A 24691-nucleotide genomic window follows, 5' to 3' on the forward strand; every position below is an offset into this window, starting at 1 on the left:
CTCCATACAGGGACACAGCCCTTTTCAAAAATCCCAGATGTAAATTAGCCAGAACCAAGGCTAAACGACTCCTTGATATGATCCATGTCCTAGGATTTGACGAAAGATTCTCAGTTTTAAATGTGTACTTATATGCATAATATCTTAGATATCTTTGGAAAATGCTAGGCACCTTCAACATTTAAGAAACTGTTTTTCGATCTCTTAAAAAAAATGCTTATGGGATACAGGCCTAAATAGTGCTCACTCCACCCCGCCCAACTTTCTTTGGGAAAGTCATAACAAACCACCTTCTTAATGCAACTGAGTGACTTAATAGGGCATTTCAGAGGACAATTAATAGTGAACAGGTTTCTAAAGACATGGAGTCACTGATAGGTCAAACTGGGTAAAGAAGGCAGATTTCTTCTCCTGAAAGGTATATCTGTGAAACAGACAGGTTTTTACAGCAACCTAGTCATTTCATGGTCATCACCCTGTTCAACCTTATCATTGATTCCAAATTTACATAAATTAAACTTTTGGGGATTTGAACACATGACTCCAAATCATTAATAGAGATCTCTTAATTTGTTCATTCACGTGTGTTCTGCTCAAAGGCAGGTGCTTGGTTCACTGTCTGATGATTTATCCTGACCATTTTTCTTACCCAGTGGTAATCTGTCATTGCTTTCTCCCTTCAGGGGCTGGGAAAGAAAGAAACACCCACCACCTCCACCACCTCCCCCACCTCAGCAGCAATGGTAATCAAACCAGCACTGTTGGCATTATTCCGAATCACATGCTAGCTATCTAACCAGCTCAGCCAAATGGCACCTCTATTCTACCTCAGGCTTACTATCATACCCCCTGTTAAATCAGGTCCTTTCCTTGTCCTTCCATACTTCATGGCTTCACACACACTGATGCCACATTACTCCGAAATAACTAACAAACAACTTACAAGTGCCAGAAACTTACATTGACAATGGATTCTTTTGTCTGTGCCATATCTGAGATAACTCCATCAGTTAAAATAAGAAGAACAAAATATTGCGAACCATCGTTTACAGAGGCAGCATACCTGCAAAAATAACAAGAAGAATACATTCAACTCTGAAAAGATACAAAAGCCCAGGGACTACTTTCTATTCTAATGAAAATTCTGGCCCATTTAAAACAACTGGAAAAAATAGCATAAGAACATGTTTACACTAACAGCACAAATAGTAATTTCATGATTTTTGATGCTTTATTTGTTACTCTAAGCCACCTACAGCAAGCATGGAATTAAATGTTTTCCAGAAAATTCAACTTCAGTCCAGATCCAGTGTATAGCAGATTGCATCAAAAATACACACAAATACAGAATTATTTAAAGTACATTATCGTTTCCATTTTGACTAAACTAAGAATGTGGCATGGACTAAGTAAAATCAATAGAAAGTACTGCGTATGGTATAAGTTAGCCAATTGCAGTAGTGAGCTACTTCCTCTAAATTTCTCTACGGAAAGACATATTTTTCATTGCGCTCTGAAAACAGAAGATCATATTTTAACAATGATTGATATATTGTCTGAAAGTTCAAATATAGATCTGAGGGAACACTGAAAATTCTCAGGATCACTTCTGTCTGCACGCCATCTCTGGTAATACAAGAAAGGCATCAGGAGAAGTCTGCAATGTTGGTTGACTTGTTTTTGAAACAGTTGTCCCAACTTTGGCACCAGTTCTCCGATGTTCATTAGTTGGACTGACTAGATTGGGTATGCCTTTGTTATGTGGACGTTGGTTAAAGTCAAAGCCAAATGGTTCATCTGTTTCCATTCTTCTTATTGTCTGCAGTATTTTGGGACAACTGAATGGCTTGCCAGGCCCCTTTGGAGGGCGAAACAAAATGAAAATAAGAACTGCAGATGGTAGAATTCAGAAATAGAAATTGCTGGAAAATTTCAGCAGGTCTGGCAGCATCTGTGGAGAGAAAGCAGAGTTAACGGCAGTGACCCTTCCTCAGGACTGATTGTGGCTGAGAAAAGGATGGTTATAACGCTGAAGATGCAGTGGAAGAAGTGGGGTAGGATAAATGATAGGTGGAGATGATATACAGAGAGAGGGAGAACAACGGTTGGACAGACAAAGGAGTGGGTAAAGATCAGCTTGCCCATTTCCACAGAATTCCTAACAGCATGGGAGCAGGCCATTTGGCCCATCAAGTCCACACCGACCCTCTGAAAAGCATCCTGCCCAGATCCACCCCATCCCTGTAATGCAATATTTCCCATGGCTGATCCACCTTGCCTGCACATCCCTGGACACTGTGGGTAATTCAGCATGGCCCATCCACCTAAACTGTGCATCTCTGGACTATGGGAGGAAATTGGAGCAGCCGGAGGAAACCCACACAAACAAGGAGAACGTGCAAACTCCACACAGGGTGGAATCGAACCCAGGTCCTTCATGCTATGAGGCAGCAATATTAGCCACTGTGCCACTTTGCCAACGTTCCTCCCTCCTCACTATCCAAGGCCCCAGATACACCTTCCCAGGGAACCTACACTTCACTCAATGTAGTCGACTGTATTCACTGCTCACAATATGGTCTCCTCTACATTAGGGAGATGAAATGCACACTGGGCAACCACTTTGCAGAACACCTACACTGTGCCCGCAAAAAAGACCCTAAGCTTCCTGCTGCCTGTCACTTCAACACACTACCCTGTTCCCTGGCAACATCTCTGCCTCAGGCTTGCTGCAGTGTTCCAACAAAGCTCAGTGAAAGCTGGAAGAACAACACCTCACTTTCTGCTTGGGGATCCTGCAGCCTTCTGGACTCAATATTGAGTTCAATAATTTTAGGGCCTGAACATGTCTTTACCCCAACCCCCACACACCAGGCCTTGTCATCACATGGGCTACTACCGCACACAACCCATTGTAACTCATTATTGGGCCCCAATAGCAGCTATTGATTCTCCTAGGCTGACAATTACCCATTCCTTTGTCTGCCCATTTGTTGTTCTCTCTCTCTCTGAGCTCCAACTCCATTTACTCCTCTCCACTACCCCCACCTCCCCATCTTCAGCATATATAGCAACCCTTTCAAAGCTGCAATCAGTTCTGGAGTATAATGACAACGGACCCAAAACACTAATTCTGCTTTGTCTCCACAGATGCTGCTAGAGGTACTGAGTTTTTCCAGCAATTTTGTCTTTGTCCCTTCAGAGGCAACCACGTACAAGTCATATCAGGGCTAGAACAAGTGAGTGCAGCAGCTGGATTTTTATAACAGATCCTTTTTGTTTAAAAGCTGAACACCAACTCATCCCACCTTTGTGGGATTTAAATTTATGTTCCCTGGATGATTACTCCAGGCTCCTGAATGATTAGTCTGATAGCAGAACCACTGCATTGCTATACCCTGCTTAATTAGTGAATATCTGACTGTCAACAACAAAATTCTTTATTTACAGGAATGATATAACAGTTGTTGTTTTCATCACTTTCCTGTGGAATTGCAACTTTCACAGTATACAACAATTAAATTTCAGCCAAAAAAAAAGGTGAAGAGCTCATGGGTAACAACCATGAGGTATGAATAGCAGAAAAAAATCTGAAATATAACTGCCACTTTTTCAGCCTTGTACATAGATTACACTGTTAAATATAAATTTGGAAGCAAAATGAGTTTTGTACGAGATTTTTTTTTCTGTTGCTGAGTAGGACTGGCATTTAGACAAGTGACACCATTTGGAGACTTTGGCACTAAGCTTGGACACGGGCAGTTGTAGTTTATCGAGTCAAATAGTCTCATGTCCTCAGTATACAGTGGTGAGTAAAGTCTTCCTGCTAATGTCTACACAATAGATTCTACAGAAATAGTCCATCTTGGGCAGCAAAGGGAAGAATATCCGTCCTTTGTAATCATATTAGCAACATGAGAGGAGTTACATATGCTAAACAAATATTGCAACTCCAAAATCAACATTAAAGAATTATCATTGCACTAAATCTCCTTTCTTGGATACTGTTGGTAAACCAGGTGAGTGAGATGGGGGTCATTTGTAGATGACATTCAACTTAAATGCCCCTAACTCCAGGACTTTTTTTTATTAGCGAACAACTGCAAGTCCCCAGGGCACAGCGATCATCACCTCATTACTTGAGTTTGAACTGATGTCTCTGCAATTCTGTCTGTAGTGGGACATGTCTCAGTAACATGCAACATTGTTTATGTTTCTCTACATCTCATGCTCGAGATTTTCAACTGTCTGCATGGTAGTGCAGACTCAAAACATTCCATATTCAGTCAGTCAATCATTAAAATGAAAGAATAAGTGGCACCCTGTCGATCTGCTACAAATTCTAACCTCCACCACAGTCCCCTCAGAGTCTTGTGTCACAAATAATGAGGGAGGTACAAGGTGTACAAGATACATAACCTATTGAATGCCCTCAAACTGTAAAGAAAAAAAATTATGCAATTTACTGATTTGAGTGGTTGACATGGGCTACTCTCTTTTTCTAACAGCGGCTGAAGTACCTTGCTACATGATTAATTACAGGGGCAAAGTTGGTCGGTCCATAGAGTTGCACAGACTTTAGACTCTGGTAGTAAGCTTCCATAACCCCATCAATTCCTTGGCAATATGGATTATGAGGATTTCCATTCTGCAAAACAAAGGTGGGAAAATCAAATATATCATAGCCTACAAATCACTATGACAGCTTACAATTTTATTTTACACTTCTCGGAAAAAAAAATTTCAAAATGACTTGAAGAAGGAAACTCAAGCACATTAGTTCTCAAACTCTGATCAGGGCCAAGATGGAATTCCAGCAGGCGACTAGGGGTAGCCATGGGTACCCGCATGGGCCCAAGCTACGCCTGCCTCTTTGTAGGTTACGTGGAACAATCCCTCTTCCGTACCTACACCGGCCCGAAACCCCACCTCTTCCTCCGTTACATTGATGACTGTATCGGCGCCGCCTCGTGCTCCCACGAGGAGCTCGAACAGTTCATACACTTCACTAACACCTTCCACCCCAACCTTAAGTTTACCTGGACCATCTCTAACACCTCTCTCTCCTTCCTGGACCTCTCTGTCTCCATATCGGGCAACCACCTAGAAACCGATATTCATTTCAAGCCCACTGACTCCCATAGCTACCTAGAATACTCCTCCTCCCACCCACCTTCCTGCAAAAATGCCATCCCCTATTCCCAATTCCTTCGCCTCCGCCGCATCTGCTCCCAGGATGAGGCATTCCACTCCCGTACATCTCAGTTGTCCTCGTTTTTCAAGGACCGTAACTTCCCCTCCTCGGTGGTCGAGAACGCCCTCAACCGTGTCTCCCACATCTCCCGCACCTCATCCCTCACACCCCGTCCACGCAATAAAAACCAAAAAAGAATCCCCCTCGTCCTCACGTACCACCCGACCAACCTCCGGATCCAACGCATCATCCTCCGACACTTCCGCCATCTGCAATCCGACCCCACCACCAAAGACATCTTTCCCTCCCCACCCTTATCTGCTTTCCGGAGGGACAACTCTCTCCGTGACTCCCTTGTCCGCTCCACACTCCCCTCCAGCTCCACCACACCCGGCACTTTTCCCTGCAACCGCAGGAAGTGCTACACCTGCCCCCATACCTCCTCCCTCACCCCCATCCCAGGCCCCAAGAAGACTTTCCACATCAAGCAGATGTTCACCTGCACATCTGCCAATGTGGTATACTGCATCCGCTGTACCCGGTGTGGCTTCCTCTACATCGGGGAAACCAAGCAGAGACTCGGGGACCGCTTTGCAGAACACCTACGCTCGGTTCGCAACAAACAACTGCACCTCCCAGTCACGAACCATTTCAACTCCCCCTCCCATTCCTCAGACGACATGTCCATCCTGGGCCTCCTGCAGTGCCACAACGATGCCACCCGAAGGTTGCAGGAACAGCAACTCATATTCCGCTTGGGAACCCTGCAGCCCAATGGTATCAATGTGGATTTCACAAGTTTCAAAATCTCCCCTCCCCCCACCGCATCCCAAAACCAGTCCAGCTCGTCCCTGCCTCCCTAACCTGTTCTTCCTCCCACCTATCCCCTCCTCCCACCTCAAGCCGCACCTCCATCTCCTTCCGACCCACCTCCATCCCGCCCCCTTGACCTGTCCGTCCTCCCTGGACTGACCTATCCCCTTCCTAACTCCCTACCTACACTCACCTTTCCTGGCTCCATCCCCGCCTCTTCGACCTGTTTGTTTCCTCTCCACCTATCCTCTCCTCTATCCCTCTTCTATCCGCCTCCCACTCTCTCCCTATTTATTTCAAAACCCCCTTCCCCTCCCCCTTTTCTGATGAAGGGTCTAGGCCCGAAACGTCAGCCTCTCTGCTCCTATGATGCTGCTTGGCCTGCTGTGTTCATCCAGCCCTGCATCTTGTTGTCTCGGATTCTCCAGCATCTGCAGTTCCTACTATCTCTGATTCAACATTAGACAATGTCGGGATTGGTGTCCACCTTGATTTTACTTGTAGCGGGAGTGGGGGTAGGGGGGCAGTGGGGAGTGAAGGGGCAGGGTATGGGCAGTGTTCCACCTCTGCCCTAACATCAAGACACAACATCAGCGAGCCAGGCTGGGGAGGGGAGAGATAAAGATTCCAGTAAAAACACCCAGAACACTTTAAGAGTTGATGCAAATCCTGCTGTCACTTTTTGAGGGGACCCTGAAACTCTAGGAAGGAAGGCAATCACTCCTAGAGGAATTAATTACCTTGCTCATTCCAGTATATTTTTTCCGCTCAGAGTTGCTTCCTTCTGTGGTTTTCAGCCCAGTACAGATTTTGGAGATTGCGTTGCTTTGGAATGCTAGCTCAGAGCAGTCACTGCTGCAATGCTCTTGCTGGCACCTGCAGCAAGCACCAACTAGGTAGTGGTGACACTCCAGTAATTTATGATGGGGCCACTATCTTCGCCCATCAGTAGACTTGCAGCCTTCAACATTGAAACTACATCAATAGAATTGACAAATTCTGGGCTTGAATATATGGTACTATATGCTAGAGGTGTGGTAGCGTAATAGAGATAAACAGCACGGAAAACGACCGTTTGGTCCAACTTGTCCATGTCGACCAGATATCTTAAATAAATCCAGCCCCATTTGTCAGCATTGGGCCCATTTCACTCTATATTCTTCCTATTCATGTACCTATCCAGATGCCTTTTAAATTTAGTAATTGTACCAGCCTCCACCACTTCCTCTGGCAGTTCATTCCATACAAGCACCACCCTCTGTGTGAAAAGTTGCCTCTTAGGTCCCTTTTAAATCTTTCCCCTCTCACCTTAAACTTATGCCCTCTAGTTTTGGATTCCCCAACCCCAGGGAAAAGACCTTGTCTATTTACCCTATCCACGCTCCTTATGATTTCATAAGGAAACCACTATAAGGTCACCCCTCAGCCTCCAATGCTCTGGGGAAAATAACCCCAGTCTACCCAGCCTCTCCCTATATTTCAAACCCTTTTTAGTTATTTTTTTCTGCCACAGACAGATATTTATATTTTAATGGCCTCTAAAATGTTCTTGTTGCATAAACATCCAAGCTGATATGTTAAAAGACGCTGACTTGAATGCTGCAGGGATAAGGGTGTCAATGGGGCTTTATCTAAACTAGTGCAGATAATTTTGAACTTAAAGTCCTGAAAAATGTAAAAATGTACATGTATCTTTTCTTCAAAATGAATGGAATACAAAAGTTACAGTCAGAGCAATATATCATAATTAAGGTGAATCACAGGACAAGAAGTCAAAGGTAAAAATTTCAGTCTGATGTCAGGAAGTTCTCAACACAAAATACAAAAACCAACAAATGTACAGATTGTTTCAGAGATAGTAGGAACTGCAGATGCTGAAGAATCTGAGATAACAAGGTGTAGAGCTGGATGAACACAGCAGGCCAAGCAGCAGATTGGATTTCTAAGTATTAGAACGTAAGCTGTGAATTGGAGGGGGTGACTACCAGCTTTCTCGGGATAGATGAGCAAGGATCCCTGTCTGCCTTGTGACCCTTGCTGAGGCTGAGAGCTCCAAGGTCACAGAACCCTCAGAAAAACGTCTCTCCGTCTCTGTACTGAATGGTGAACACCAACCTTAAAACAGTGTCTCCTATTTCTAGACTCTAGAGTAAACACCTTATCCATGCCCACCTTGCCAAGAGAATTCAGTATCTTATAAACCTTAGTACAATCACCCCGCACTTTTCTAGACTCTCATGAAAGAGCCTAGCCTGTCCAATATTTCCCCATGTGACACCTCACATGCTCCAAGTCTCACTTTAGTGGTTTGATTCCAGCTGAAGTTATTACTGGACAAGTCAGATCCCAGACTGAAATCCAATTTGACAGGATTATAGTTCATTTTAGTTTGGTTTTAATGAAGTTGATTCCAGAGTTGAGAGGGTTGGATTATGAGGAGAGACTGAGTAGACTGGGATTATACCCATTGGAATTCAGAAGAATGAGGGGAGATCTTATAGAAACATATAAGATTATGAAGGGAATAGATAAGGTGGAGGCAGGGAGATTGTTTCCACTCGCAGGTGACACTAGGACTAGAGGGCATCGGCTCAAAATAAAGGGAAGCAGATGTAGGACTGAGGTCAGGAGAAACGTCTTCACCCAAAGGGTTGTGAATCTGTGGAATTTCCGGCCCAGTGAAGCGGTTGAAGCTACCTCGCTGAATGTTTTTAAGGCAAGGCTAGATAAATTTTTGAACAGTAAAGGAATTCAGGGTTATGGTGAGCGGGCGGCTAAGTGGAGCTGAGTCTCAAAAAGATCAGCCATGATCTTATTAAATGTCGGGGCAGGCTCGAGGGGCCGGATGGCCTACTCCTGCTCCTAGTTCTTATGTTCTTATGTAAGTATCTTTCACTGAAGCATAGACTTGCAATGTTGCAGATTTGTTTTAACAATAAAACAGAAGTTTATTAAGCAAAAGGAATGAAGATAAAATAGGATAAACTAGACCATTTACTTAGAGCACAAATATAATTTGGAAACACGTGGTGAGATATAATCCTTCCATAAAACCTTCAACGTTCCTTTATAGATCCTAAAACACCCCTCTGTGATATCGAAGAGCACCCCTTGTACAATTCCCACATCATAAACTCACTTTCTCTAACAGCTTAATTGCAATAAAAGTAAAATGCCACAGATGCTGGAAATCTCAAAGAGAAACCACCAGAGAAACTCAGCAAGTCCAACAGCATTGGTGTAGACAGAAACAGAGTTAACATTTCAAGTCTGATACAGCTCTCCTTCAGAACTATACGGATTAACTTGACTTCAACTCCCAGGTTTGAATCTTACACTTTTTTTGACTAAGTCTAAGTTGCATCAAGATTTTTGGAGGATTTCTCTGCTGTGAGGTCTAGCAAGTTCTCTCGCCATATCTTACTAAACATATTGCATTTATTACCCCGCCCTTATGGTGTCTCTCATGTCCAATTCAAGCCCCATCTTATCACGCACCACTTCTAGAACAAATCATCAGTCAGTGGATATCCCAGAATTCATTAGCATCCCTTGCACCTGCGCCATCTTTAAAAGCCCATTGTGCGCCCAGACAAACATTGTCATTCCAAAGTTGTCCTGCATGGCTCTGGACATTTGCCTCTGACATGGCAGACTGGGGAAAATCAGTGCTGTGCTGTTTGTTTGAGCTGAGACCTAGAGGACTTCTGCACGGGGTGATACAGAGATGGGACTTCCTCTTCCCTAGAAACAGTAGTGGGGGCCATGACACCAGACAATGCCAGCCTTGCCTACATTTGAACTCCAAGGTAAAGCTCTCAGACTTCTAGAGGAATGTACAGCACTGTAGGAAGAAGGTCAATGACTTTCTCCACTCCTCCAGTGTAAGTGCTACCATCTTCTCTCCTATATCTCACACTTAATCTCCACTTTTGTAACGTCCCATAATACCTGCCTCTCTCTCTTTCAGGAGGAAAACAGTCCCTAATAGGACAGAAGGAATCAGGATGGTTGGTGATCTGCCCAATATACAGCTCCTCATCGCTTGTGTGGAGAACCTGCTGACTCTGACCATCTCAAGTGGTGGACTGATATTTCCAAGCCCCTGGATTGGTTTCAGAGGATGTGCTTGGCTTACTATGCTGAGACTGCCTGAGCAAAAGCTATCCCCCTTGACCTGACGGAGGCCTGCTGAAAACTACAGACTGATGCTTTCCTTTGAGTCTGCTCTAAAGGGAAAGACAGGGGAAAGGTAACATGAGCCTTATATCTCTGGCTGACGGTCAAATCACAAAAAGGGCAAGACAAGTCAACACAAAACAGAGACGCTGTAAGCATCCAGGTAGGCTCACAGTGAGTGAGTGAGTGCTATGAGAGCAAGCAAAGAGCCTGGAGATGCAGCCTGGTCTGGTCCATGAGCTGGGTGCATGCCCCTGAGTGCAGTGTCCTTGCTCCTGCATTACAATAAGAGTTGCTGATGCAGATTAAGGTGCTGCATGGAAGTGCAGAAGCATCCTGTACATGGATTGGAGATGAGCCACAAGGGTTCTTAGAGACTGGAACATATTGGATGTCAATGCCTGTGGATGTGGGTTGTGTGTGACCTGTGCCCTTGGAGTATGGCCTGATATATCGGTGTCTGGTGTCCAGCATAGAGCTTGTTTCAGGTTTTCTCAACATCCAGCTTGTTTGGCAAGTCTGGTGATAGAATGCTATGTCATAAGGCAAGTTGGGCTGTCAATAAATTATTTAACAAGCAATAATCCCCCTTAGTTGGCAACTTGGCACCACCTACTGAGAAACTTGCCATGCCACTTGTGAAAAGTATAAAAAATGGCAAAAATTGCCTCTGATGTTGAGATGCATCTCACTGGACTTCCTGTCTGATTCTGCCACACATCTCACCATAGCTCAAGTCACTTAGATCCCTGCAAGATTTTGTCCCAGTCTCAAAAATATGACAGTTCCATTCTAGGGATATCATACACTTGTGCTTAAATGTTCAAATAACTCAGGGTTTTATTGAACACTTCTGGTGTGAGGTACTGACTAACTCCTTACTCTAAGATAATCTAGTGTTAACAAACCTAACAATCTTCTCCCTTTCTCAGGAACAACTTTACACATGAAAGTTTCAATTTTGTTCAGTTTTGCAGAAGTTAAGATTATAACACTCTCTCTCTCTCCACTATGGGTGTTTCCCCTAAACTTTAAAAAAAAATCCATATAAAAACCCACATGTCACTATTTCAAAATTCGAAAGTCAAAAATAACACAAATGATATCAAAGATGTATATAAACTGCACAGTTCCCACTACACTGGTAAATTTCCTCTGAACTACCAACACATTTACATCCTTCCTTAAATATGGAGACTAAGACATGTGGTTTCACCAGTGCCTTATATAACTGAAACATAATATCTTTACTCTAAGGTTCAATTCATTTTACAATAAAAGATAACATTCCATTGGCATTCTTGGTCACTTGATGTAACTGAAAATATTTTATGACTCATGCATTTGAACAAGTTTAACACTTTTAGAACACCATTACACTCTGGATTTAAAAACCATACTTTTGGAGCGAAGATTTAGATAGGCCCACATCCAAAGAATTTCATTTTAAAATTATACAAGGGTCAAAAAAGGATGGAAAACACCCATTTTACCCAAGAGGAAGAGGCAAACCACTATTTTGCTCGTTAAAACAAGCAAGAAGCCCTCAGAAAGCAATATGTAAATAGGGTATTGTTATATAATGTATTTTGAAACAGTAGTAACATCACACATTACTACTAGTTAACAGAATCTAAAGCTTCATTGGAAGAACACCTTACAGCATTACTGTGGTAGAGTTTAAAAGTTTGAAGCATCTTTAAGGCAACAGAATTTAAAATAGCATTGTTTCAATAAAGAAAACAAGCTTGAAGACAGCAGATTACAAATAGACTTGAATACAAGCAATTTAAAAAGTTTTGAACAAAAGGTATGAACATGAAGGAGAAATAATACTTCAAAAACTGTAATGTCAGTTAGGCAAAATGAGCTAAACATATCACAGGTTTGGACATCTTGGAGAAGAGAATTCTTAATGTACAGTATTGCTTCAAAGTTAAACACCAAGTCTGAGGTGGAGCCAGTTGATATACTACTATTCAATGATTTCTGTTGCATACGATATTATAAATTGCCAAAATATCAAAGAAAGTACAAATACTTTGATGAAGTTTTAAAAGCCTTTCTTGATTACCTCAATCAGAGAACATACAAAATTACTTCATGAGCAAGATTTAACAGAAGAGGAGTTCAACTACCAGCGGAATCAGTAGGTGATATAATTAATAACCATCATAGATTGGGGAAAACTGTAACTATGCAACTTCAAAATCAGAAATCATAACAAATTTATTGTTGGAATTATTGATGAACCTCTGTCAGATATCTTGCAGTCCAAGGAAGATTTAATTTCGAAGACAGCTATTCAAATTAGTGTGGAAAGAGAAGAGTGACAGTTATATCCTCAGCAGAGAACAGCAACATAGCTCAGGAGTCAAGGAAACTTATCACTTTATAATGTTCAGACACTCTAATACGGCTTTTGAAAAACCAATACAGGGAGTAAGTCACACAGCAGATATTAAAATTCAGTGTCAGGGCTATAAAACAACAAAGTCTCAAAGACACAGGCAATGCCCAGTCATGACAAAATAATGCTATATTTGTAAAACTGCAGGTCACTTTTAGAAGTTGTGCAATAAAGATTCGTTGAACAAAGTGGTGATGAGCTTCATACAACTCCATGGAAGCCTGATCAACGTCCACAGATTCAGGACACTGTCGAGAAGAAGAAATTGTGTGTTCTAAACTTCCAAGATACAACAAAACAGGAGAATAACTCTTCAAATCACAAAGCAATTACTTGGTCTAGGAATCCAGGATATAAGGAAGAAAATAATTGTTTGAAGAGAGCAGGCATCTTATATGATGAACATTCATGAGATGAAAGGTTCCCCAGAAGATTTAATATGGCAACTACTGAGGTAGCAGGCAAGAGTTTGTCTACAAAGGAAATCCTGGAGATTATAGATCCTTCAGACCAATCAGTTTAATAGGAATGACATCCTTTGTAATGGACATCCCAGAGATAAAAGATCTTCCAGCAAGGAAATGGTTTTACACAGATCATAATCCAGATAAACAGTCCTTAAGCCAAAGAACTAACAATCTTACAGGTCAGAAACCACAGCATTCTAGAAGGCTTGTGCAACCTCCAGATCACCTAAATTTGAGAAGGAAGAGATTTATGGGAAGATGGGATAGTGGAAAATGTAAAAGTAGCTATTTACATGAAGGTATAATCGTTAATTATGGGAAGAAAGGCTTGGAGGAAGATGTCATATAAGGTAATCATTCTGAAGGAATTAATGTTGTGCTCCACTCAATCTGATGATGTCACACAGCCTTTGTGGAGGAAACACACTTGTCTGAGGCATCAGTGGAGAGTGATGTGACAAATCTGGCTCCTGATTGTTGTAACTATGTATAACTGGTTAATATTAATTGTACCTGTTGCTATCATGCAATAACCCACAGCTTTGTGTGTAAAACAAATGTCTATTCTTGTGAAGAATCTTATAGCCGCTTACCCTCTATCACTACGATTTAGACAGACCTTAGATTCAGAACAGAAAAGGTTAATTGATGGCAGAAAACTACCTATGCTACAGACCCTCAGTAATTTGTGATAGGAAATGCTGGCAGTGTTGGTATCTGCGAATACAACCTTTAAGCCCATTTCATCACAATAAAAGTGACCTTCTCTTCTCAGCTCACGTGATGATTGACAGTATGGACCCATGTCCATTGCTTAGGCTTCTCAACATAAAAGCAGCATGCTTCACTCCACACTTAGAGGAGCTAGAATCTCAAGATACAGCTTACTTTCTCATGGAGTAGCCAGCAGGATTCAGAAGTGCATTGTCTTACTTATTTAATTTTGCGCAATATTTTCCCAGTTTTGGGGATAATTTGGTACCTCACCACTTGGGTAACAATGCAGCCAATGGATCTCTATCCGTTGTAGAGCGTGACCAATTTTCAACTGATACTTTAAATTAAAGTCTCTGTAATGAATAAATTATCTTCTCTGGGAGGTTATTATCCAAGTGGTGAAGGTGAAAATCGCCCAATGTGCCTCAGGATTTACATCATGCATATTGCCATGAATTGAAAGCTCCTCCTAATATACAAATGTAATATTTCCCAAACCAGCTATAGTTATGGCCTTTTTCAGCTAGTAAGCTGCACTTGCACCAAATCAAATCAGTGCAAAATAGTTAAGTCACCGAGTTATTATTTCCATGCTGGTGAATAGAAGCAGCGATGTTTATTTAAGTATTTCTGATATAGATCCTGAATTCTTAGTGGAGGGCAGAAATTATGTGAACAATTGAATTATTCATTAACCAGCAGAAACCTGTAAAACATACAAATGGCTAAAGCAAAATTAATCATTAATAGACATCAATAGATGCTGTAATTTAGAAAAAAAATTCAAGAAAAAATCTCACCAATGCAAATTCATGTGAAATTCTCCCATCCGGAGGCAACTTGGCACCAAATCCTAAGGCTGGGAACATCTTGTCACTGTCATAGTCCTGAATGATTTCTCCTACAGCTTTCAATGCCATGGCATAAGTATTAAGTTGATAAGGGTTCATGTAATGGAGAGATGTTGGTTGGGCAGGGTGACCTATTTGAATATACGATTTAAACAAAAGCGATCAGACAAAAAAGTAATATTGGAAGCCCAAACTGCATTAAACTTGGCAAGATCTGTGTGTCAACATATCAGCAGCAAATAAATGTATATTTTACCAGCGAACAGATATTCAAGTAATTACAAAAAGAATATAGAGGGTTTTATTTCACTTTTCAATACAAAGGGTGGAGGGACTTGAAATACTCTATGGAAATTAACAACGGAAGCAGAATTCACAATGGCTTTTGAAAAGATAATGGTTATATATTCCAAAAAGACTAATTCTGAAGGGAAGAATGCTGAGATTAAGCAAGTAATTTTCACAGAACTGACACAAGCATAATAGTTTCCTTCAAAGTTATTAATTCTACGGACTCGAAATATTATGAGCAAGCATCACGTAGATATCACATTGCATAGTCACACTGTAGGCAAAGTCTTCAAAATTAAAGAAAATTACTTTAAGATCGGATACAGAACAACAATGCATGCAAGCTTCACTTGTGTACTGGTGCATAAACCACAGCTCTCTACAAATATTAGCTCCTGGTTTATGGAGCTCCAAGATAAATAATAAGAAATATTTCAAGCGGTATTATTTGCTGCAATGACAAAATAGAAGCAACATGAATGCCCAGATTTAAACAACCTCAATGAACAATGACCCAAGCCAAACATGAGTTTTTAGATTTGGATCCCAGATGCATCCTTTGATGTTCTATATTTTGTGAGGCATTAACCCAGAATCCTAGACCAATAATCCAATGAACGGAAGTTCAAATCTCACCATGATAGTTTGAAAATCTAGCCTCCCGTGAATGTGGTTAATCTGGATTCCTTTAATTCAAAAGGAAGGACCACTGCTACTTTCTAAGGGCAGCTAGGGACTGGTAATAAATTCCGGCCTTGCCAGCCACATTGTGAATTACGTTCTTTAAGTAACAAAGCTCTATTCTAAAATCACACAGCATTGGCCTATCTAAAATTTCAGACAAAATGTTGTTGCACCTTTCTGTTGGTTCAGCTAGCTCAGTTGGCTGGACAGCTGCTTTATAATGCAAAGTGATGTCAACAGCATGGGTTCAAAAGCCACACCAGCTGGTGATCCTCAGGTTAAACCACCACCAGTCATCTCTCTCTAATGAGAGAGCAGCCTATGGACCAGTAGGACTATGGCAGCTTTATCTTTACATGCAATGTCTACTTCCAGTTCCATGAAAAGAATACCTTGTCGTCTTTCTTTCAACGTAAACTAGATTTTTCACCCATTTCTCACATACAGTGGAAAATTTAGCTCGTTGCAACAGTAATTGTTAACATTGCAATCGATGTTCAATGCAAAGTTTTTTTACTTCAGCATCCATATCACATGTAAAATAATTTCTCACTGAAACAGGCTTTTATAACAATGCAAGTAGACTAAAACAATTTAATTGGTTTCAATCAAGCACCTTTTGACTTCCTGAATGCTAAAGGATATTTATGCAAAGGAAGTATATTAATTATGTGTTTTATAAAGTTCTTAATCTTTCAAAATGTAGTAGGTATTAAACTTTCAACAATGAATATAGTTTTCTTAAATATTTATGCAAGCAACTTCTATTTTACATCCTCTTTTCATTGCAAATAGTATTTATTGCAGGCATTCAGTACACATTTTCAACAGAGTTTGCTCCTGTAAATAAATAGCTTGTACACAATTGAATTTGCTCTTGGAGCAGTTGCTGTTAACATTGCTTGTGCAATTAACACAGGATTTCATACGGTTTTCATTAGCTAACAAAATATCAACTGACAAGGTGTACAAAAAGAACTGACAAGGTGATTACACTTATTTGAAAAATGAGCTGTAAGCTTTTTAACCTGCTGTTTACATTTCTGCACTTCCCAAAGGAAATAATGGTTCAGAATTAAATTTGATTTTTTAATCAGTTTATTATCATTCAACAATAAGACAATTGATTCATTAGCAGTGGTGATTCTGGTGTTTTTATTTTAACTGACAGTCAAGATTTCAGAACCAGATATTGGGTTGCTGATAACATTCCCAGCTAATATTGTTGGATGCACTTAATGAACAAACTTTATTTGAACTGTTACCATAATTAGGATGGTTCTCTTTTGCCATTTCCTGAACAAGTGACCCCTTGTTGGAATACAGTCCCATTACAATGGTCACCCTCAAATACATCACACCTACGGCCATTATTCATGTTTGTGCCTCAACAACAAGTATTGGCAGAACATTTGATCATGTGAGGATAGAAATCATTGTCTAGCTCAATCCTTTGATCACTCAATGTCCACAAATGTAGATTTAAACTGTTGTTGCTAAATAGCAATCTAGAATGAGGACTCTGAACAACTCTCCTGTCTTAACACAAAGATGAGTTGCTACACCTCTGCGGCCATTTCAGCTAAAATTAGAGTTGAATATCACACATCCCTGTTCAGAAGATCATTACATTTTTCTCAGAAACATATTGCTAGACCACCACTTGCTGGAGGTCTGGCTCAAGTCAGTACATAATAAAGAGAAAATTGATTCTCATTCTCCAGACTGGATGGTACACATCCTGCGAATTTTAATGAAAATGCCATCTGTGTCTGATTGAGGTCAACATAAGAGTGCCCTATCCATTCTACTTAGACTGGTGCCTGTCTTTCTACTGACTGAAAACTATTGAATCAGTACATTTGACTTGAAGCTTCTACTCAGTGAACACAGTGATCTGTATCATGAGCTTTCAGTTAGCTTTGTTCAAATGTTTTATGCATCTCCTGGCCGACACAGAATTGTCTCTCCTCAAGGACGTAGAAGCAAAAATTATTCTATTTAAATATCTAGCAGTTGTGAAAATCCATTACATTCATTCACAAAAATACAAGCAAATATTGCCAATCAGACCACCACTGCAAAAACAAATTCCAATAAAATCATTCAAAATTGTTTTTAAAGGCATTTACAGCGGAACCCTACCATACACACCTGAAAATTATAATCACGGCATAAATGCTGTACACAGTTTAGTAAACTATAAATAAAATCACTTATATATACCAATGGTTAGAAATCTCTTCTACTGTATTGCATATTATAAGCCATTCCTCTCTTAAGAGCCTAGGTTGTGTTCTATTCCTGAAACTTGGTTTAGTAATCAGGAGCTTTTATCCCTACTTTTGTTGGACTTTTGAACACGCATAGGTTCACTGCCAAATAAAAACCAAAAGAAATGCGGATGCTGTAAATCAGAAACAAAAACTGAAATTGCTGGAAAAGCTTAGCAGGTCTGGCAGCACCTGTGAAGAGAAGGGTCACTGAACCTGATACTTTAACTCTGTTTTCTCTTCTGCACTTCAGTGCTGAACTTTGGAGCATAGTGACACCTAACATTGAACTGCGACTGCATTGACACTTTTCATACAGGGCCAAATACCCATCTCATGGATTAGACCAGGCTGTATCTCAGTGTTGCTCACTTCCTTTCTGAGTACTCACTCACTTAGCACCTACCTGGATGTTCTCAGCATATTATACGTCTGTCTTGACTTGCCTTTGAGTGCAGACACAAAGCCAGGTAGCTTAACATTCATCAGTCAAGCATTTGGATACGTTGCTGTATAGCACCATGTGACATCAGTGTAACACCTGCAAGACATGCCAGCAACTTTCGTGGCAAATACTGTGCTTCAACCAAATGGTTATGTCTCAAAGCCTAGGGAGAATATACTGCAGTCAAATCAAGGGAGACAGCCTTCAGTCAGGGGGTCCCAGAACTATGAGTGAAGTGCAGCTTCCAAGACCAGTCCCAGGGCTTGGGCACAGTTGTTTGTCTCTTGGGGTGGTCAGGATCAGGATCCTTTCCTTGTAGGAGGCAAGGAGCTGAATGTCAGGCACCAACTCCTACCCACCAACCCACACCCCACACCACCTCCACCCCCCAGCCTTCCTTGGCTCTTTCTGCCCTACTGTGGGCTGTTTACTCCTGGAATGAGAGAGGATGCAGAACTGAGTGAGGCAAAAGTGGGTGGCATAGCTGCAGCATAAAGTCCATGCAGGGTTAGTGCTGCTAGGGAATTGGGTGGATGAGAGTGGGTGACAGAAGATTTTGCAGGAAATAGTGCAGGTGATAGAGCATGAGCCTTGGCAGAGGATACATGAGCATGGGGTAGAAGAGACAAGATGGTGGCACCTACCCTGGTGCAGTGGAGGTGATCACTGATCTTCTTCTTACATAATCTGAGCATTCCTTGAGACAGCTGAGAACACCCTGACCTGAGTGCCAGGGCCTGTGTTATTGCCTTCGCTGTTGCAAGGGGGCATCCTTTGCCTAGACTATCTCAATCAAGAGCTCCACATCCCTGTCTGCAAAGTAAGGAGCCAATTTCCCCTTATCTGCCATGTCTGCAGCAAATGTCACAAACTGCTCCGAATTGAGCACGTTTAATTGGTTGCACAATAACCTCTTAAAGATGGTGCCAGCACCAGGAATCATGAGCTATCCCAGCAGCCATGAGTACTCTGTGCTATGCAAAGTGGACGAATCGGGCTAGCCTCAAACAAGATCGTTGCCATTAGGTTGTAGTAGGTAGTTACTAAAGAGAGTTTAGGACAGAACATGAGAGGACCCACTGGACCTCATTGGGAGAATTGTTTGCCTTCCAGTAAGATGGCGGTGGAGTCGGGCTTCTGAGCCCATGGCTTCTCCACTCTGTCCGCTTTTCTTCTTGTTTCTTTTTCTTTTTTTACTCTCTTTTCTCTTTTGCTCTTTTATTTGACTTACTTCTTGTTGAGCAGCTTGATTGCGGGTTTGGCGAGCAGACTCAAAGTGAACCCAGTGCTTCTGCATCGAGGCGGTCCTAGCACTGACCCATGGCTGCTGTGGCAGAGGCGAGTTTGGGTTCCCAGTGGCTTCAGCGACCAGCGCAGATTCATGGCAGCAGCGGCTGCATTGGTGAGGTGGGCTGGAAGTAGATTCATGGCAGCGTAGAGTTTAGGCCGGGGTGGTGCCTGGCGGCATCTGCATTGACAAGGTCCAGCAAGGACTATAGTGGCGAAGGCATCAGTGGAGGTGAGATGGTGCCGAAGAGTGGCAACTTGCGTTCCAACAGCTGTAGCATGGCAAAGGAGACTCATACCTGGCCACCAGGCCTGTGGCCCATGGTGGAGCACTCTACAAGAAAGACTGTTAAGTTGAACAATTTTTCTTTATTTCTTCATTCTTCTGCCTTTACATTCCATGTTTTGGTTTATTTTTCTGTGTTTTAAGATGATTCCAGACAGTGGTGACATTATACAGCACTTTTCACTGTATTTTGTAACAAAATACACATGACATAAATCAAATCAAAGAAACCCTCATGAAACACGATGAAAATCACAACTTTCCCAATATGGCAAGATTCAGCCCTATGTGTGACTTGTTTTGAGTTGGCACTAACATTGCATGATATATTTGTTGATGGATGAAATTTCTGCACCTTTACTTCTCTAGCATTGACCTAGAAAGATAACATGCTTTAAAGTATTAAGGCAGCAAAATGGAGAGTATTTTATCTCAATAAAAGTAATGGATATCAGTAACATTTTATTTCTCAGTTAATAATGGGTCTGCTTTGAAACTCATGCTTGATATGTATAATAGAAATCATTCATTCTTCAATACCTACTAGAAAAAAGGAAGTTTGATATGATTACAATTTATTCTGATCACAAAAGGTTAGATGAACTGAAATGATGACATGTCATGTCAGACAACTAGACTGGATTACAGAATGTCAGTTTTAGACAAAAGCTCTTTGAAACAGCCTTCAATAGCAACAGCCTTAGTACGCTTTTTGAATTGTGAAATTTGGAAATGGATAAATCTATTGCACTGAAATGCTGCCTTCTTATAACATATATAAGCTTGGAAACACTCAGCAGTTTAGGTGAATGACTTCAGTCTTGGACTCATCAGATTAACCTAAGCTACCACCATCATATATTTCCTTTCTCTTTAAACATTGCCTTACTCAGAGTGTTTCCATCATACTATTTTTATTTCAAATTTCTAGCCTCAGACATATTGTACTTTTAAGTGGAAATTATTCACCAACCTTTTGTATGTCAATGTAAAAAGCATTTTCTTCACTGTGGAGGCCCCTGGCACAATATTAATTTGTGGAAAAAAAAACCATCACCATGTAATAATTCTATACCTATCTATGGGAAACAAATACATCATTTGACAGTTTTCCTGTTAACATATTGTCTGAGGATGGTTGATGGAGTTGGGACTTAACAGACAGTGGGAGTATTGAGCATTCCTGTGGCTTCTGAACCTGGTGTATGTCAGGCTGCAAAGTGTGTTAGGATCACACACTCTGAGGCTAACAATCACTCACTGTGTTTTTTCCAAAGTCACCAGAGGGCATGGTGGGCTGATGTCAGAGCTGAAGGGGCCGATCATAGATCTCTCACTGGGAGGCATTGCCTGGGAATGTGGCAGAAAAGTTTGAATGAGCATTCAAGCAGACATGGGGCGATTATCTGGATAGTGTGCAAGAATATGGGGAAAAGCCAGGAGATTGGTACTAGGGAATAGAACCAGGGCAGGCATGAAGGGCTGAATGGCTTCCTTCTGCACTGGAACGATTCTGTGAAAGGTACAGCAATGGATGATAAGGGAGGGAGGGAGGGAGGGGGTCACTTCAAAGTGGAGCACCTTCGTTACAACATTTTAAAACTGAAATTGAATTCTGCAGCCAGGACCCAACCATGGGAGAGGGTAGTCTACAAGACAGCCTGTGGTAGCTGTAGCACGTGGATAGGCAGGGAATCCTGTCTGGAGCACAGAGCCTGCCCACAGATTCACATCCTCACCTCCCACTCCACTAATAACAGTAAAACTTCCTCCTAACTGGCCCTCATTGCCTGCAGGGACCAGGAGACTAACTCCCAGAATATCCCAGGCAGCCTCCTTTCATTACCCTTCATTCACCATTCCATGCCCATTCACTCACGAGCTGCCACCATCACCCCCTGATGATCTCCCACTCTCTACTGCAGACCATGGAGAGACCTGGAATAGTACTTTCACTTAACTGCCTTGCTATAGAACTTTAGGAGAAGTGCAAACACTCTAATATACAACTTACAGCATCTGACACACAGACACATGTTCACTTAAAGCTTTATCATTTATGTTCACAAAAGTATTCAACTAAGCCTGACCCACCTCCTGCCAAAATAACATCCTACTGGTTCTCCTGTAAGGTTCCATCTGAGCCTGCCCCTTTAGATGCACTTCACTGCTACATGACGATGTCCTCTTCTCTGCATGGCTATGGTCAGAATGCAACCCTCCCACTAGGAGAAGCTAGGCAATACAACCAACATTTTCATCCTCCTCCAAATTGACTGGTCCTTTCTTTATCTCTCAAGTAGAGTTTTAAAAATATAGAGTTAAAATGGAATTTGCAGGTCCTGATCAAATTTCAAAATAAAAATCAGGCTGTTCAGGCTGTAAATCAGTCAAAATACTACAGCCTTTTTGTTTTACTTTGAATAGCCCACAGTTAATTTCTAATCATGCCTCCTCTCATTGTGCAAGCACAACACCTAGCACTCTCAACCTGACTGGTTCCATATGCTTGTCCTCAGTAATGCTTATGGGATTAGGCCAACTCCTGAAGGAATCTTGGCTTATGGCATCTCAGAGGCATTGTGAACCATGCAGGCAATGAGGGCCAGTTAGGAGGAAGTCTTACTGTTATTAGTGGAGGGGGAGGTGAGGATGTGAATCTGCAGGCAGGCTTGGTGCTCCAGGCAGAACCTCCCTGCCTACCCATGCGCTACAGCAGCCAAATCAACATTACCTGCTTTTCAAAATGACGGTTCTCATTACCCAAGTGTTTGGTGTGTGGGAAATATGCCTTTTCTGGTAACTAACAAAAAAAAAGCGCAAAATAGACTCGCTATATATTACCTAACTGACTTAATGAAGCATTAGTAATAAGCACACCACTTCTTTTTTAATCATATTTTGCTAATTACATGAATTTGTTATCAATGAATATTATTGAGCAACTGTGGTTTGTGATAGGGAAAAAGACAAATTACATTCCTAATTATTGAAGCTTTTTACAAATACCTTAGATAGTTAACTGTTTTTAAGAAATATTCATATTTAAACAGAAATAAAACTAAGATTTCAATGTGAGTATGTTGAATCATTTGGCTTACCATTAGATGCTGTAAAATCAATAGCCACTGTGAAATTGATTTGTGTCCTAAAAGATGAAAGTAAACAATGTTTAGTCTACAATGTGTCAAAAGTCTTACCAGTTACAAACATGTTTCATTAATCATTACATTATAAATTCTTACATCTACATTTTGAGGAAAAACAGTGGCATTACCATTAACTGGAGCTGTAACTAAAGGATTTATTTTATTCATTTGTGGGATGTGGGCATCACTGACTGGCCAGCATTTATTGCCTGAACCTAGTTGCCCTTGAGAAGGTAATGATGAGGTGTCTTCTTAAACTGCTGCAGTCCACCTACTCTGGGGTGACCCATAATACCATTAGGGAGAGAATTTCAGGATTTGCACCCAGCGACAGTGAAGGAATGGTGATCTATTTCCAGGTCAGGATGGTGAGTGGCTTGGAGGGGAATTTGCAGATGGTGGTGTTCCCGTGTAACTGTTGCCCTTGTCTTTCTAGATGGAAGTGGTTGTGGGGTTGGAAGGTGCTGTCCGAGGAAATGTGACAACTTTACATTGGCTCTGCCAATTGCAAATGTGGGAACGTTAATTTATAACAACAACTGTAATTATTTGTTCAAATAATGGATTTTAGAATGCAACAAGAATGAAACAAAATATAAAGAAAAATAAATACAGCTTTATCTCTAAGCAAAACAAAGATGCTTAATTTAGGTATAGTTATTAAATGGTATGGAGCACAATATTTCGTTTCTGTCACTCAATGATATCAACTTACTTCGTAAAGATATCAATACATTAAAAAAAATTGTGTGTTGAAGGCATATTTTGGCAATTAGAGAATAATAAAAGAACCTTTATACAAATTACGTGAAAGAATGAGCAAGGAGTTAGAATCATACTGCCAATTGGTTGAACCCATTGCTCAGGTCTACCTGAATGATGTGGTCATATTACTGCAATTTTCCTCTTGTCCTCACACCAAGTCAGCAGGGAGGACAAGGATACTATGTGCCCCTTTTAGCTTTGAACAAATCAGTTGATTCCATTGCTGCCATTTCAGAGCAGCATAAGACAATTTTAACAAAATGCAGAAAATATTGAAAATACTCAGCAGATCAGATGTAAGTTTAGTCTATGTCATTGAGTATAAAATTTATAGCTTTTCTTATACAATAAGGTGAAAGAAGGAAGAATCATGGAAGAATGCTGCCAAATCAAAGACAGCAGATACTAGAAATCTGAATTGAAAACAAAGAATGCTAGAAATACTCAAGTCATGCAGGATTTCAGGAAGCGCTAAACAGAAAACTTTTCTGGTCAATTATATTTGTATAGAAAATTAATGAACATGGACTAAAATTGTGGTAGATCTTAAGTGGAATGTTACATACAGAAATTGTTAAAATAGTTTGCACACTGGTGAATTTTCACATTATCATCCTTTTCTTCAGTGACCTTTGATTTTATAAATACACAGAAAATTGTTAAGGGTGTAGTGAACACATATTGGTTGTTTAAATTAAACTGTGTGATTGGAACTGGAGGACACATATTCAAATTAGGAACAACCATTTTAGGACTGATACTACGAAATTCACCTTCAGTCAAAGAACAAATAATCTATGGAATAAAATTCAAGATAGAACAGAATAGTGTTAGGATTTCTCTGGATTGATGAATCAAGCTAGAGAGAATTACCATCCAC

General features: G+C 41.0%; 1 protein-coding gene across 2 annotated transcripts in view; it reads right to left on the reverse strand.

Moving 5' to 3' along the window:
• LOC109938948 (copine-8) overlaps positions 1-24691 on the reverse strand; it is a 307311-nt gene that overhangs the window by 22357 nt on the left and 260263 nt on the right. The window contains exons 14-17 of one of the 2 annotated variants that reach the window (XM_048610427.1): positions 22999-23045; positions 14581-14762; positions 4521-4648; positions 961-1063 (exon numbers count right to left, since the gene is read on the reverse strand). In XM_048610427.1, coding sequence (XP_048466384.1) covers positions 961-1063; positions 4521-4648; positions 14581-14762; positions 22999-23045 — 460 coding nt within the window. The remainder of the gene's footprint in view (positions 1-960; positions 1064-4520; positions 4649-14580; positions 14763-22998; positions 23046-24691) is intronic. The other variant, XM_048610428.1, reaches the window with a different exon arrangement.

The sequence above is a fragment of the Rhincodon typus genome, chromosome 22 (genome assembly GCF_021869965.1).
Source record: "Rhincodon typus isolate 14 chromosome 22, sRhiTyp1.1, whole genome shotgun sequence".
Lineage (NCBI taxonomy): Eukaryota > Metazoa > Chordata > Chondrichthyes > Orectolobiformes > Rhincodontidae > Rhincodon > Rhincodon typus.